The sequence below is a fragment of the Perna viridis genome, chromosome 10 (assembly GCF_037379345.1).
Source record: "Perna viridis isolate PV_CMFRI_1.1 ecotype Kerala chromosome 10, ASM3737934v1, whole genome shotgun sequence".
Classification (NCBI taxonomy): Eukaryota; Metazoa; Mollusca; class Bivalvia; order Mytilida; family Mytilidae; genus Perna; species Perna viridis.
The window spans coordinates 39323300-39340799 of record NC_142454.1 but is presented as its reverse complement, the minus strand read 5'-3'; the positions used below and the strand labels follow the sequence as shown (position 1 = coordinate 39340799).

Here is a 17500-nt window from a genome sequence, read left to right as displayed (position 1 = left end):
ACTGTACAAACAAACATTAAACAGGATGGGATGATAAACGACAAAAAAACAAAAAAAAAACCAAAAAACAATGCTTTACACATATTTAATTAAAAATTTAAAAAAATCTCTTCGGTAAAACCATGTCTTCTTGGAATTGAATTTACCGCCGGAATTCCAAGAAATGAATAATCGTAACTCTTGTATATCAAACCTATTTTCATTCAGTGTGAAGCAATGAGGTAGGTAGGAATGTAAGAAGAAAGAAGATAACCATTTGATTTAGGAGGGGGGTAGGAAGAATTTTAAAATGTTTTGACATTGAATCTGATCAAATCAAACATTATCCTTGACATAGATAAAATTTAATTCGAAAAAAAAACAAACAAAAACAACATTAACTTGGTCCAAAGTCCAACGAAATACTGTTAGCCTCCCATCCCATCAAAATCAAACGGTCGTCCCATTAGTGTGGTCATGTATGGCGCCACAAAATATGAATAGAACTGCGCTTTATTCTAATAAGATTTAACAGTAAATATGGTAAATAAAAATACAACACTATATTCAATCGACATGGCAGTGGTTTTAACAAATAATTACACCCATCCTAAAACAAATCGGGGTGGTGTCCTGATATGTTCAACATTTACGTCAAATTCGTAAAATGTATTTGACGAAAATAAAAGATAATTTCCCACTTTTAAGGGCAACTGCGCTATGATGTCGCAATACAATTTACGGACTACGATTTGAATATTTTCGTTTACTCAGACATCATTAAAATTTTTATTTCAATAAACACACCGCCTCTTACTTTGCCACGTTTAAGTACAAAACGTAAAACCATAAAGTACACCTTACCCCCATTCATAAACGTAAAAATTACTCGTAAAAGAGATGTAAAATAATAGACGCATTTCTAATACGTAATTTTCCAGCATGCTTAATAATTGGTTAGAGATCACGTTTGTCACAAAGCAGTCTCCAGCATACCTAATATCAGAAGATTACAAGTGTCATAAGCAGTCCCTATCATAAATAATATCAGGATAACATGTGAATCACAAACCAGTCTAAAGCTTGCCTAATATCCATAGATCACGTGTGTCATAAAGCAGTTTCCAGCATTCCTAATATCAGAAGATCACGTGTCACAAAACAGTTTTGAAAGTGTCATCACTTGCGTCACCAAGCAGGTTCCAGCATACCTGATTTCAGGATATTACGTGTATCACAAAGCAGTATTGGGAGATCAGATGTGTCACAAAGTAATCTCCAGCGTGTCTAACATCGGAAGATCACTTGTGTCACAAAGCAGTTCGATTTAATCGCAAACATTTGCCATGAACTACACTGTATTTTTTAACGAAATAAAATACTTTCACTGTCGGGTGTTCAGTCCTTATCAGGCTGACCCATTACCATGATATTTTTTAAATGCTTGTTTTGTAAAAAGCGAAGAAATTTCTTGTAGAATAGACCTCATTGTCTTAACCGTGGGACCGTCGACGAACATGCGTCAGATATTTTTCCGAGAGATATTGCTTGGGGGTAGAACAAAAGATTTTCCTCGCAGAAGTGTATATTGAGCATGCTCATCGATTACTCCGCAGACAATTTGCTTAAAACTGAACATGTATATGAACCTTTTGGACGAGGACAGTCGCTAGTCGGTACATAAAAACCATGAAGCCAAGAAGCGTGAAACGTGAATAAACGTGCAGACATTACTTTCACTTTTGAAAACATAAAGATAAATAGTTATGATTTCTTTAACATGTAATTGAAGGTAACATCAAAGGGAATTTGTACAAGAAATCCATTCAAAAACTTCAAATAAATTATCTAGAAATGATGACGAGACTTATGAAAGTTATAACATGCCCATTCAGCGATTTGAATATAAGATAATCTGGAAATCAATGTTTAATAGGGAAAGGTTGTAACAAGATACGATTTTAATTTTCAATACAGTTTCTATCTCATTTTTATGTCATCCTGATATCTTGATAGAAAAATTAAATTCCCTTTTAGATGAATTGATACAAATAATGTAAACGTAAAAATTAATAAGTTCATTTCTTTTACGTGCACACCCAACATGCATCTGCGCAATGAAGCAGTTGGAACAGCAGACATCTCTGTTTCCGGTTATTAAACATGATTAATGAATTACGTCTGTCGTCGATATCATAATCAACAGAGTTATTTTTCATGTTAAACAAGACTATACCATGGAAGCGTCTGAAAATTTTCCAACAATGTTAGAACTGTCAAATTTGGTCATTCCATACAATATATACATAAAAAAGCTCTTTTTTACAACGGTAGCTAAAGTCACGTTTTATGATACATATAAAATGCTTTCTCATGTTAAAAAAAGGATGAATTACTAAATGTACATGTACCATGTATGTACTGGAGTGGATTCAAAAATCTAAAAAAGGTGCGTGTAGATCTAGGGGTTGTACCATTTGCACGATATTAACGACTTGACAGCGGGAGGGCGATTACTAATCGCACATTAATTCCCAAATTTTGCACAAATTAATAAACTTTTCCAATTCTGCGGTTGTTTCTAGAAAAGCAGAAGACGCTTACCCTACCGGTCCATGCTCCCAGTTTTTATTGGAGTCCGAGTTGCTCATTTACTTTTGTATGTATTTTTTAGTTACTTCATTTTCTTTGCTGTGTATGTCTGTTTTCCATGTCTGGTCTTTGTACCTGAATGACATTCTTTTGATTTCTGCTAGAATCTTAGTTCTCTTCTTTAATCTTCCAACAAAAGGAGGGATTCTTGACGAATCCTCCGCTGGATCCACTACTGTATGTGGAAAAGTACATGTTGATCTACTGAGTTAGTATTATTTATAGTTTCAAATATCAATGACGTATTTCAGTCTGTTACATGTATTTGTATAGTGTATCATGAATTTAAGGAGGTAGACCTAGGGTAAGGGGCATAACTCTTGAAATCAGTGTTATGTTTGTATCATATTCAATTTCACCTAAGCCTTTCAAGCTTTCATTTGAAACAGAATGATATCAATCCAAGCTCCTTTGATGCTTACATGAGATTGATATAAAGAGTCTGAATACAAACGTTCCAATGATTTTAATGAGTTGTGTCCCTTACCTTAGTCAACCTCCTTAACGTGCTTCTGCACTCGCAGTTTGTAATGCTCATTGTGATCAAACTGTTAGAGGTTTAGAGATTATTGTTGACAATTTCCCATTACTTTATCATTCACAGATGAAACAAAATCATCTTTCATTAGGCACTATATGCATTCAAATTTGGAACGTGCAAATAGTACATGTACATAAATTGATTCAATCTTGCAAACGTCGATTGACCGACAGTGTCATTTACGGAGTCACAATATTAATTATGGTAAGGCACCAACCATTTTGTCAGCCGAAGGGAGAGTGCAGATATACTAAAAAAACAAAATTCTATCCACACTCCCCTAAAACAGGTGGAATTACTCAGCGATGGACTGAAAAATTAAGATTCAATATTTATCCCATTCCTTAACATTGAACATCATGCTCAAATATTATATTTTAAACTCCTGCTGCTGCTGAAAAAAAAAACTATCAAGGAGGGTAGGGTTGAAGTGGCATAACTGTCTATGGTTATTCTCACTGTGTTAAATTCTCGCTTGCGCGGGAACACTTAGATTCACATCCATTTCTTTTCCGAATCAATACGTGTTTAACTGCATGTATATGAGCGTCTGGAATATCCAATAAAGACGTTTGTATTCCCGGAGCCTGAATTGATTAAACCTAATGTTCAGCATACTATTCTGTGATGTCAGGATCATTACTAAACATGCATTTACATAATTATGAATACGAAATTAACGTGTAGCTTAACACGAACATGTATATGTTTTAGTTATCATTTTTTGCTATCCTGTATCCTAGAGCTTATGTAATAACAAGCAGGTACTTCAGTCATAAGCTTTTTATCAGAATAATTCCAGTTTTTTTGCTATGCTCAAGGGCTGTTATACCGAGTTCCATTGGACATGTAGTTATACATGTATCAATCACAATACGTCTTATAGGAAATGTTTCTTCGTTTCATGAAAAGTTTATTTGACCCAATTTTATATGTTAACTGATTTTGAATTACCATTCATGTATGAAAAACAATCAGGCCCTTCTTTATTCACGTGCGAAGAGCCTTTTTAAGAAAAAAAAATCACTCGTTCTGAAAATAGAGAAAAGCATGCGATGGGACAACTACACAATGTCTGACTAGACGTTTAATCTTAAATAAACAGTGACAGAACTAGAGATTTACAAAAAGGGACGGGGAGGGACAACCTGAGGTGTCAAATTTTGTGAAAAAATATGCATTACATATATATTATGGAACTGTATTGCTTTCTATGTATATTTTTATGTTTTAACATAATAAACTATTATATTTTATATGAAAAAAATCAGTTTCCAATTTTTTTGGGGGGAGACGGGCTTCGTCTGGATCCGCCTACCCTAAAAAGGCTCCACGAAGATTAGGGGGAAATGTCAATCGGGCAACGACTATGCAGATACAGATTCAGGGGCCCAGCGGTTAAACCATTTTATGTTTCAAAATGAACAAAAATAACCTGAGACCCTCCTTTTTTCTGAAACCCCTTTCAAAATTGCTGGGTCAGAATAAAACTCCACTGAGACCTTCCTAAGAAACTGTTGATAAGTTTTGAAAAATTCTTAGTCTTAATCTGGTGGTAAACTGTGGTTTAAACTTGGATCATGCATACTAATTTTAAGGTAAATGTTTTCTAGTCCCCTAGAAACTAAAAATTATTTTCCTCCGATGTCGCATATTTAAACTTACAATTTTACTTAAAGAAACAGCTCATGTGTAAACAATGTTAACAAAAAGGGTCAAAGGTGGTAATGTAGAACGTACATGTACTATCCTATATGATTTCAATCGTCGTATGGCAATCGTATCTTAAAATCATTCAAGATTAGAGTAGAATATGACAATAACCAATGAAGAATTCTCACAATATGCAAAGTTATGCTAAGACAATATATGTTCAGAGCATATGACACCCAGAAAGCTAGTTTAAATTCGTCACAAGGTTTTGTTTGGCACCACTTTAAAAGTGAGGAGGGGCCAGGTCGTAGGATCTTCTTCAAAAAAAAGTTCCGATTCGGAATCTGTGACTAAACTCATCCATTCATTGGATAAAAAAATATAATTTAACATCAAATCCAACTCCCTACCCGCAGGATAAAAATGGTTGGTGGCTTTATTAGTAAACTAAGAATATTATTTAGCAGTTTAATTTTGAACTAGCATTTTTTTTCTTAAAGTGCCCCCATATAGCACAGGCACTTGTTTCTGTCTATGATTTGGCTTTGATATCCACACATACCCATTGAAGATATTTTTCCCAGGGTACATGTACGTGTGAATAGCGATAGAAAAACAAGTACCTATAATTGAATTATTAATAAACAAATATGATTGGCAATTGAAAATGATTATATCCAGTTTCCTAGTACTTCTAAAATATAAGACATAACTACATGTACACTGCAAGAACTGACAAGACAGTATTATTTTCGGACTTACAAGAAGACAATTTCTCTCAATTTCCAAATGTTATATTTATTAACATTTTCTTTGTCTTCCATAATCGAATATTTCATACCTATCATCTTGGTAGCATTTACATGAAGATATACTTGTACATGTACGTATTCATGACATATACACATATATACTTTTAGTGACTGTTAACTATTTTAATTAAATATACAATACACGTGCATACTATCGTCATTAATACAGTCAGTATTACTATAATTCATACCTTCATATTAAAATATAACTGTTTTGCTTATTTATAATAAGTGTTTGATTAAACCCGGTATCGTCTACCCTATCTCGTCTACCCTATATCGCATGCCCTATATCACATACCCAATATCACACCTCTAGACCTATATGGCATACCCTATATCACATCTCTAGACCTATACCACATACCCTATATCACACCACTAGACCTATACCGCATACCCTATATCACACCTCTAGACCTATACCACATACCCTATATCACACCACTAGACCTATACCAAATACCCTATATCACACCACTAGACCTATACCACATACCCTATATCACAACACTAGACCTATACCGCATACTCTATATCACACCTCTAGACCTATACCACATACCCTATATCACACCACTAGACCTATACCACATACCCTATATCACACTTCTAGACCTATACCGCATACCCTATATCACACCACTAGACCTATACCGCACACCCTATATCACACCACTAGACCTATACCGCATACCCTATATCACACCCCTAGACCTACACCGCATACCCTATATAACACCCCTAGACCTACACCACATACCCTATATAACACCTCTAGACCTATACCGCATACCCTATATAACACCCCTAGACCTACACCACATACCCTATATAACATCTCTAGACCTATACCGCATACCCTATATCACACCACTAGATCTACACCACATACCCTATATCACACCTCTAGACCTATATCACATACCCTATATCACACCACTAGATCTACACCACATACCCTATATCACACCTCTAGACCTATATCACATACCCTATATCACACCACTAGATCTATACCACATACCCTATATCACACCACTAGATCTATACCACATACCCTATATCACACCTCTAGACCTATACCGCATACCCTATATCACACCTCTAGACCTACACCACATACCCAATATCACACCTCTAGACCTATACCGCATACCCTATATCACACCACTAGACCTATACCGCATACCCTATATCACACCACTAGATCTATACCACATACCCTATATCACACCTCTAGACCTATACCGCATACCCTATATCACACCTCTAGACCTACACCGCATACCCAATATCACACCTCTAGACCTATACCGCATACCCTATATCACACCTTTAGACCTATACCGCATACCTTATATCACACCTCTAGACCTATACCGCATACCCTATATCACACCACTAGACCTATACCGCATACCCTATATCACACCACTAGACCTATACCGCATACCCTATATCACACCTCTAGACCTATACCACATACCCTATATCACACCACTAGACCTATACCACATACCCTATATCACACCTCTAGACCTATATCGCATACCCTATATCACAACACTAGACCTATACCGCATACCCTATATCACATCTCTAGACCTATACCACATACCCTATATCACACCACTAGACCTATACCGCATACCCTATATCACACCACTAGACCTATACCGCATACCCTATATCACACCTCTAGACCTATATCGCATACCTAATATAGCATCCCTTCACACACCATACTCAATTGCTTAAACAAATATTATATATTTAATGAACATGACATGTTAAAATCTCTATCACATGCTGTGTCAACCGTCGACCTATATCACCCACGGGGCCGGTGGCCCTTGGGGTGATATAAGAGTCTCGGGTTGATAAAATTTCGTAAACCACAAAAATAGACAGTGTGATTGTAACACAAACTTAAAAAATTCGGGACTGAAAGCGTGAGAAAGGAATCAAAAGTAAAACGTAAAACTGAAATCACAAGACAAAACGAATGGAATAACTAAAACAAAAAACAAAAACAAACGACGTGGATACAAAACCTAATCATAAACTCACAGACTAGGTGCCGTTTAACTGACAAATCAACAAATTTCAACAGAATCACGAAAATTTATTTTTAGTAGTTAGCATATTTTGACGGAGAGAAAAAAAATTTGCGAACCAAAACGTTTCAAATAGAAGCCATGTTCAACACTACCACGGACACCTCAAAAGCAGGAAATATTACTCCTAGTAAATAGAGTGAAAAGTATCCTAAAATAATATTTGAGTAAATATGGCTGATAGTTGTACATTTGTAGTAAATCACTTTCAGACTGTAACCACTTTGCCGATATTTTAGTACATGTAACCTTGAACTTAATGGTTGACAAGCTTATTTACGTGATTATAAAAGATGAACTTCAGTAAAAGTATGTCATGTGTACATCGGCAAGCCTTCGATGTCCCGACTCACTTAAATTTTGTTTCTATGATTTTAAAGCAAGAAAAAAAACCCAAAATTTGGCATGTTGTTAGATACACATTTGACGGACTTGTGTATTTTTTCCTGATTTTTTTTTTGGTGATCCAACACAAATTTAAGCCTGATCCATTTTCTTAAACGTATCCCCATTCAAAATAATTTCAATTAAAGATCGCGGATTTATCTTACCATTATTTGATACAGTTTTTGTTGATAATTTAATGTTTACTAAACATATTCCTAATATAAATTGAAAATAATAACTTTTTTGTCTTAAAGTAAATTTTAAGGTCATTAGCAACGGTAATAAACAACAGGATTCACTTTTCCGCCTCAACTAAACTAGAGCGATGTCTTTTGATCTTCCGCTTGGTATAATGATCGCTATTTCAAAGATTTTGCCAATCTCACCCGCTGACCAGTAACAGCTTCCGTATATGATACGTATATACGTCGATCGGTAATGTATATTTATTGTGAACACTATTTCAGACATACTTTTTCTTCACGTACGATCATCCACTTTTATATATAGAGTATATTGAACTGAACGTACATGTATCGTTATTTTCCTTATAAAACTTTAAAAAGCCTTAAAAAAGTTTTAAGAAAAAAAAATTATCCTAGATAGATGTTGAATGAATAAACTACATGTAAATGATTATAAGGCTTAACCCGAAAGGAACATGCACTTTTACGGTTTTTATCATTAATGGTGTTGGAGAAAAACAAAGTCATTTTCTACTCTTATTGAAATTTTAATCGCGTTTGCATTAAAAAGGGTACCACGTATCACTTAGTACGCATTCAAATATCACTTAAGTTCCGAAACGATTATGCATATGTGATAAAACCAATTAACTGCGCGTAATGTTGAAGATGTACCTAATTGCAAAAACGACACTTTAAAAAGAAGTTGGTTCGGTAAGGGCAAAATTTGGCCTCAAAAACAAAGTCTACATGAAGAAAATTTTATGTTGTTTCTCCAGCTCTTTAATGTGTTTAGTAGTTGACTTGATTGTTTTATGGTCATAATTTGAACAAATATGGTCGTATATGCCCTTCAAACTTGGGTGAGACTGGGTAAATCTGTTAAAAAGGCTGGAAAACACCACATTTTAACAATGGCCACATGTGCGTTGACTCTTGTGCTTCATACATTTTGTGTATAATTGTCGGTTAAAACTCGGGTAAAAGTATCTTGTGTCAACAGATGTGTGGCCATTTCCGTTCTACGCAAAAAAAAAAAAAACATCTTAAAAGTTGCAGAAATGTTAAAAGTTAAAGATTTTTTTGTAAAAGTTACATAAATGCATACTGTTATTTCTGGAATAACGTCATAAATAACGTCAAAAAACATCTTATATTCAGTGTTTGCGACCATTTACTACCTATAAATCAGATTTCATTAAATTTTCAAAAATGCCCAAATTATCAGGCCAAAAGGGGTCCTTACCGACTTCGTCCTTTTCGTTTTTGTTTCCATGGACTAAAACATATCATGGTGAAATTGTCCAGTCAAATAATTATGATTGTGTATATACAGGTGTAATTCTAATATGACGTAATTCAAAGCTCTTGAGACCACATGACAGCCATGATTAAAAAAAGTGATTAACGCATGACCAACATTTCGTGCAACTCATAGGCTGCTTGTAGAAACTAGTCCCATTAGAATCTAAAGAAATAACAGAAACCCATTTTATCATTCTTTTACAACGGGCTGGCCATTTATGTCGTTATTTAACCCCTCGCTATCTCTGGGGGTGGGGGGGGGGGGTAAAACAATGCGACATAAATGACCAGCCCGTGGTAAAACAATGATAAAATGTAGTTTCCGTGATTTATTTCTGATGACTTTAGGTGCACCTTGTTGAATTATCAAAGTACCAATATACCATAAAGTTTCGTTGTTAGGGATAAAAATAATATTGTGGGGGTATTGTATTGTAAAAGATAAGAAAAGCAGAAATTAATTCTAAAGGCAATAGTTACTATCTCACTACATGCTTTTTAATATAAATGCACTCTGTAGAAATTTAGGACGAAATAGTACACAAACGTAAACGAACGTGAGAAGGTTACTATCCCAAAATGGCTCTCCCTTTCACTCATGCACAAAAAATACACAGTTTAATCAATGTATAATATTTGAATTACGTGTAAACCAAGGACCATCGTGGATACATGTATGCATGTATGCACATCATGTAATGGTCTACAGTCTATAAATAGTAGGAGTAATAGTCTATAGGTGTGTTTCTAGAAAAGCAGAGGACGCCTACCCTACCGATGCACCTGGGCCATGCTCCCAGTTTTTAGTGGAATCCGAGTTGCTCATTTGCTTTTGTTACTTTGCATGTATGATTTTAGTTACTTTATGTTCTTTGTTGTGTCTGTTTTCCATGTCTGGTCTTTGTCCCTGGATTACATTCTTTTGATTACCACTATAACCTTGGTTCCCTTGATTACGCTTTCTATAAACAATATGCGAAAGACTAGCAAAAGTACTTTTAAAGTACAGTACTATCTTACAAGTTAGCTAAATAGTGACAGTAAAATTAAAATCAGTCTTCTGTGGTAAAATAGGTAGTACTGTGAAAGTCCTATTGTTCGTGGGGTACCAATTTTCGTGGTTTTCGTGGGTAGGTTAAACCACGAAATTTTGTTCCCAACGAAAAGGAAATTTACATTCATGTGTATAATGAAAATCTCAAAACCATGAATTTAAGAATCCACGAATTTGTATTTCTTCCTTAATCCACGAAAATTGGTATCCACGAATTAAAGTACTTTCACAGTATTCCAACACGGAGAAAAATGGGGAATGTACTGGTGCGACCATCGTCATTTGATCACTTAACATTTTTTTCTCATAAAAACAGAGGTCGTGGAACACATCTACATATTATTTTTGTTTGATCGATGCATTGTATTGTTCGGTAAAGTAAATGTTCTTCGGATTCTACCATCAGATACTGCAAAGCAGTTTGTTTTAGTAATTACAATGGGTGCAAGACAACTCGATCCTCGGACAACTCGGACAATGACCACTCGGATCGTACATTTTGACAAAAAAAATACTCGGACGGTCAGTAAAGAAAACTCGGACCATAAAAAAAGATAACTTGGACCATCACAAAAGGCCTATTAATGGATCATTAAAAAAGACACCTGGCAGCGTGAAGAATGTGTGTCAAATGCAAAAATTTAAAGCTTTAACTTAAAAGGACATTTTGGACCGATAATAATGACAGTAAAGGACAAGTTGTAATTAATTTATTGCAAACGATATTTATATCTGGTTGTGTAATTGGAAATTCGGGCACCAAACAAAAAATAAATATCAATTTATATTTATTAATATTTGACATGGGTACATGTTGTATTGTTAGAATTGGAAATAACGAAGATACAATAGAGTAGTGTATAAATGATAAGTATTTAATCTATGCGTTTTGATTGGTCAAGAATATAATTCACTTGTAGTTGTTTACACTGGACCATGGTTAACCAGAGAAGGTCATCGTAACCTAATAAGTTCGACTGTGTCGATGAATGTTTTAATTTGTCCATATTCTATTGACGGCCTTGGTATAACTCATGCTAGTTTAGTCCTTGAATTTCTGTTACCGTCCGCTAATATAAATGATAAGTCATACCATGGACAGTACGAACTGATCACAAATAGCTGTTCCATCCGCTTCTATATCAATGTGTTCGGAATTGGAATTGTTAAATTTATATCCTTACATGATAGGCTAGAGTTAAGGTTCTGCTAAAGTCAATATCTAGGACATTCCTTAATGAAATGTTTTCATTCATAGATTTAATAATACATTAAATTAAGCACTGAAACATTGTTAAATGCATCTTTATATGTATATAACACACAAGCACAAATCAAACTTAGGAACACATGTTTTATAACTTCTATGTAACATTAACAACAAAAATGTAGACATCATATTTTAGAATACATCTACAGCTATCAAAAATAAGATTTGACGTCTGAAATTCGTATAGTTCTGTTCCTAAATGTATAATGCAGTGCAAGCTAGCATTAATTTTCTTGATAAAATTGCCACTTTTTAAAATTTAGATGAATTGAGATATTTTATACCATGATACAGCTAAATACTAACGCCAATAAATATAAAATATTAAAGTTTTCATTCAGATCTAGCAATTTGTCACAAATTATTGCTAGCTTGCACTGCATTATTCATTTAGGAACAGAACTATACGAATTTCAGACGTCAAATCTTATTTTTGATAGCTGTAGATGTATTCTAAAATATGATGTCTACATTTTTGTTGTTAATGTTACATAGAAGTTATAAAACATGTGTTCCTAAGTTTGACTTGTGCTTGTGTGTCATATACTTATAAAGGTGCATTTAGCAATGTTTCAATGCTAAATTTAATGTATTAATAAAACTATGAATGAGAACTTTTCATTATGGAATGTCCTAGATATTGACTTTAGCTGAACCTTAAAGTCGGCTTTTAAGTTATGCAGTAGCATCTCTTCCAAGTTTCAATTTAATTTATCAAGAATTTCATCGCACCTGTTGCGATAGAGGACATCGATCTTTCTGGTCAATAGCCTGACTGAGATAGGATCGGGAGAGGGGCATTTCATCTTGGGGGTACATGTACATTGTACCAGTGAATGCCTAACTGTGTTAAAGCAGTAACTGTAGCTACTGAAACAGTTACACGTTACATTTTGGTCGTCGATGCCCCAAAAGGGATAGGGCATAAAAATAACAATTTTACTATTAATGTAAAGGAGACGTGACCTATGATTGTATGTTGGTTTTACTTTTAAACAAATTAACCAACTGACTAAAACTGCATGCACAATATACTTGTATTAAAAATAGATTGAACTTTTTGCACCTGTATTATGACATATACAATGCACAATGTCTTCTCAATTAATTTTACAAGACCATGAATAGATTACACGTCATAGAGGAAAGACACTACACTGCATACATGTACATGTAGCACCGCACTTCATACACGAATATAAATTATTTAAATAAGTGGATGACGTTACGCTTCCCTGTCTTATCATCCCTTTTCACCAATACATGAATGGATTTAAATGTGTGTATGTTTGTCGTGAACATGAGTTGTTAGGAACTGTTATATAACCTTTAAATCTCTAAATTAAGACTTTTATGTAGTAAATTTCAATGCAAAGTAAATATTCAAACTGTTGATGAATCAATTTATATCGCTCCTTGCATTGTACTAACGAATTGCATTAAAAGTATCTAAATACGAGCTACTACACTCCCCTATTTGTCCAATCTCTTTCAACCATGCATGATAAAATGTGATTACCAAATTAGCGCGAAGTACGTGCAAGTTAGACATGCATCTTATGCTGTCTTTGGATACAAGGAACAATTCAACCCGTGGTACACTTTTATATGAATCATGACACAGTTTCGAGGACACATCAATAAAGTTCTTATTGTAAAAAAAAGTTTTGTAATTCCAATTTATTATATAACAAAATAGACAATCGATTTCATTTCTTATACTACTATCATTCGATAAAGCTGAAGCACATTTAAACGACCTCTACGTGCAGGGACGTTGTGAAATTCTTTATTTTTGAATGTGGTTATTGGACTAAACTGAGGTATGAAAAACTATCGACTGGCACCGTTTGCCTTTGTTACCGATGCACCAACAGATGTTTATATTATTTTTATTTATTTCGTGTCATTTACAACAGAAAAAAAGACATTGCAGAGTTGCTTAATAAAAGATGCAGAACAAAGAAGAAATGATTTTAAGCATGCAACGTCGTTAAAGGACCACCGAAGGAGTTTGGGACCATTTGTCACAAGACCCAAATTACATGTTATTTGTCTTCTTATTAACGTAGTACTATAATCCTGTTTCAACGGAGTTACCATTGAAAAGGATTTTTGTCAGTTTAGTAATTAATTTACATGAAAACCTATGTCGACTTTAAAATTTGTATTAAAATATCTATTTCACAATAAGCTCACTTCGTACCTCTTTACTGATTGTATATATAGGCACAAGAATATTATATTGCATATCTTTTATTTAAATTTTATGCCAGAGGTAAATTATTTACTGCGTGCATGTTCAAAACGAATCGCCATTTTAAATGACCCATTTTGTAGTTGTTAAAGTATTACTGTGTAACAGATATCTACATGTAGCACGCCGTTCCCGGAACAAAGAAAAGTATTCTAATCTACTTATTTCATTAATATAAAAATCCCCGAATTAGGAATACCATAGAGGACTTGGCCGGAAACGTATTATAGAACTAAGTCAGTTCTCACAGATCCTGAACTAAAGAGACATGTTCGAAGCTATATTAAGTAGCAGTCTTTGTAAGAATCAAACAAATTCTGTAAAATGTGACACACCTAAAACAAGACTACATATATTTATTTTTGTTATTAAGTTACTTTATAGGTCTATATGATGAAATGTATAATTATTTCATTCCCATATGTCTGCTCTAAGGAGATAATCCACGCGGAACATCCAATAGTTTCTATTGCAATTTAGTGTCTTTTATAGAGTTATCTCCCTTAAATTTGAATTCTGCAGTATACATTCCATATATTAATTTTATCTCCTAAGAACAGGGTTATGTAAAAACCTGGACTTTTCTTTCTGTTTACTATGACATTTTAAGCAAAATATAAAAAATAAAAATATGTAGGCATTCCAACTCTGCATGAATCACATTTTGCATGATTCTTCTGTTCGGTGCTACTTAGTCACATTGTTTCAAATGAACATATTTTTAATATTTCTCATTGTTGAAATACATTCAATACACTGTCACCTTGGAACAATCCCCATACTTGAAAGTGGGAACCCAAGCCAGGAAAAAAGATTACAAATTCATCATTTAATTTATATTTTTTTTGTAAATGAGTGTTTTTTAAGAGTCACAGGGGCAAACCCAGAGAATGTAGATCTTTGTGAGAATAAGGTGAAAGGTGTTGGTTGCCATGGGATTATTTACTAATTTTTGTCCCAATAGTTCCACGTATAGAAGATTAAGGGGTCTCCCCCGTTAGAATCATCACTGAGTGTTGAATTCATTTCTGCAATAAAAAGAAGTATAAAATCCTACCTAATCTGTAAAGTTACGAAATGTACACAAGAAGTTAGAACTCAATTCAAATATGAGTCTCTTTTGATCGAAACAACACTTATTAAATGTACTTAAACGCCCTTCATTGAAGTACATCTTGGTAACATCTTCAATGTTTTATTAATATACATGTAGGTTCTAGCAAATTTCAACTAAAACACTGAAAAAATATCATTGACATGTATATCTATGTATATATATGATGAAATAAGCTTGTTTTAATCAGAATTTCATTTTCAAAAATCCAGAATAAAGTACTTTGCATATACAGTAATTCGTAAAAGTCCACAATTCTTTGAATTCCAACACATGGAAATATTTTTAATGTTTAATCATCTTTAACAATAGCAAAAGTATACAAAAGTATTTATAGATAAATCGAAATCCAAATGTAATGAATCATGAAACAAAGAAACAGACTATACAATACAGAAAACAAGTACTATCTTTAAAAAAAGATAGCCGACGCAGTAAAATTTTCTTCTTTTTGTTTCTTAGTTTCTACATTTCTTTCAAGAAAATAACACATGGCATGCAATTACCAAGTTTCAATACATTTTTTTTCGAACGCCACTATGTTACATGTATCAGTAATTGACCATTCGGTAATCAGATTTGCGATCATGTGACTTGCGTATCCATAGAAGAGCGTCCTTAAAGTCAAAGGGTAAAAAGCGAAACTATGTATACCGACTGCGTCGGAAAAAAGGCAAAACTCGATTTGAAAATTACGGAAGCGTTTTAGGGGCATATCTAATATCATAAAACGAATAGCTATATGAAGGCAAAAACCAAAAAGCTGGAAACAATTGTCCTGACTGTACAGGCATTTCATATGAACATAATGGGCTAAGTCAGGTTTTAACTCGCGCCAAACCTTCTGCTACCATTCCGATTCGATTTGTAATACCAACAGGCAGCACATATTTGATTCGGGCAAAAATTGGCAAACCAGTAGGCAAAACAGTGCAGTTACAATGTACGATAAAATTATCTCGCAAAATACTTTAAAGGATTACGTTAATTATCCTTTATGGAAAGTTTAGGCAGCAACTATTTGATTTTCGGTGGAGGGAAAGAGGGGTGAGGGGAGGCTGTGGATTTTCATGAAAAAAGTTCGTTTCCGATTTTTCGAAAGAAACATAATTTTTCGCTATCCATGTGAAAAAAGGTGTGTTTCATTCTCAGCTTTTAGTAATTTTAACTGTATTCGAAGAAAAAATAATGTTTTCGACTTGTTACGAAACAAAAAGTGTGCCCCTGGAAAAAGAATCATTCGCCTCCTCCTTATTCAATATAAATGAATTATCTTAGGTAAATGATTATAACCACAACATACAAGTATTTATAACATTTATACACATGCAGTAAAATGGGAGTATAATATTCGTTTGAAGAAAAGAAAGTTGAGTTATAATAGACTTCTTACAAAACGATGGGTGTCGACTTTAAACATTCAATTGGTTTGAATAAATAAATAGAACTCGCTTAAACAGAAGGAATCTATATTAACAGAACTTTTCATAAACCGGAAGTCACACTCGAAAGTCGAAATATAATAACAGTTTGTTTACGGCGTGAGTTTCCGTTAACAGAACAACGAATAACTACCTGAACTTTTTAATTTACATTTTGATAACTGAAAAATCATTCACCGTACATTGAGTTTACATGTCTTACAAAATACAGTAATTAAATTCAAACTCGTAAGTTGCATCATCCCCCTTTTTCATTATCGTTTTGACCTTTCTTTGATAACTTTATTTGTTCACAGATTGATTTTAAAATACGTGCGTCTAATACACGCACGTATAAAAAAGACAATCAACCAACTTTGATAGTAGGCCGTTTTAAGAACCCTTTTTTATTTGATAAATCGATGCGGTCTGCAAGTAGTTACTTTCAACTTTTGGTGACTGACACAGTGTGTGTTTTTATCAGTTTATTTGATGTTCAGGGATGATTCAGCATTTCTCAAAATCTACGTTCTCGTTATTATGCAATGCGGAAATGTACTCTGGGCTAACGTCATTACTTCCGTGCAAACAAGACCACAGGTACTTGTGAACTAATATGATTGGTTAATTGAATTATCATGTGATTACAATGACAAAATCTAATGATGGTACTCTTCCCACGAGCGGATCCAGACACTTTGAAAAGTAGGGGTGCCATCTGGGGTTCCTCAGAATCGGAGGAGGGTGCTA

General features: G+C 34.1%; 1 protein-coding gene across 1 annotated transcript in view; it reads right to left on the bottom strand.

Moving 5' to 3' along the window:
- LOC148605708 (uncharacterized) overlaps positions 1-16183 on the bottom strand; it is a 53565-nt gene extending 37382 nt beyond the window's left edge. Inside the window, exon 1 of the mRNA XM_088547610.1 lies at positions 16171-16183. Coding sequence (XP_088403736.1) covers positions 16171-16183 — 13 coding nt within the window. The remainder of the gene's footprint in view (positions 1-16170) is intronic.
- Between the last annotated feature and the right edge of the window lie 1317 nt (positions 16184-17500).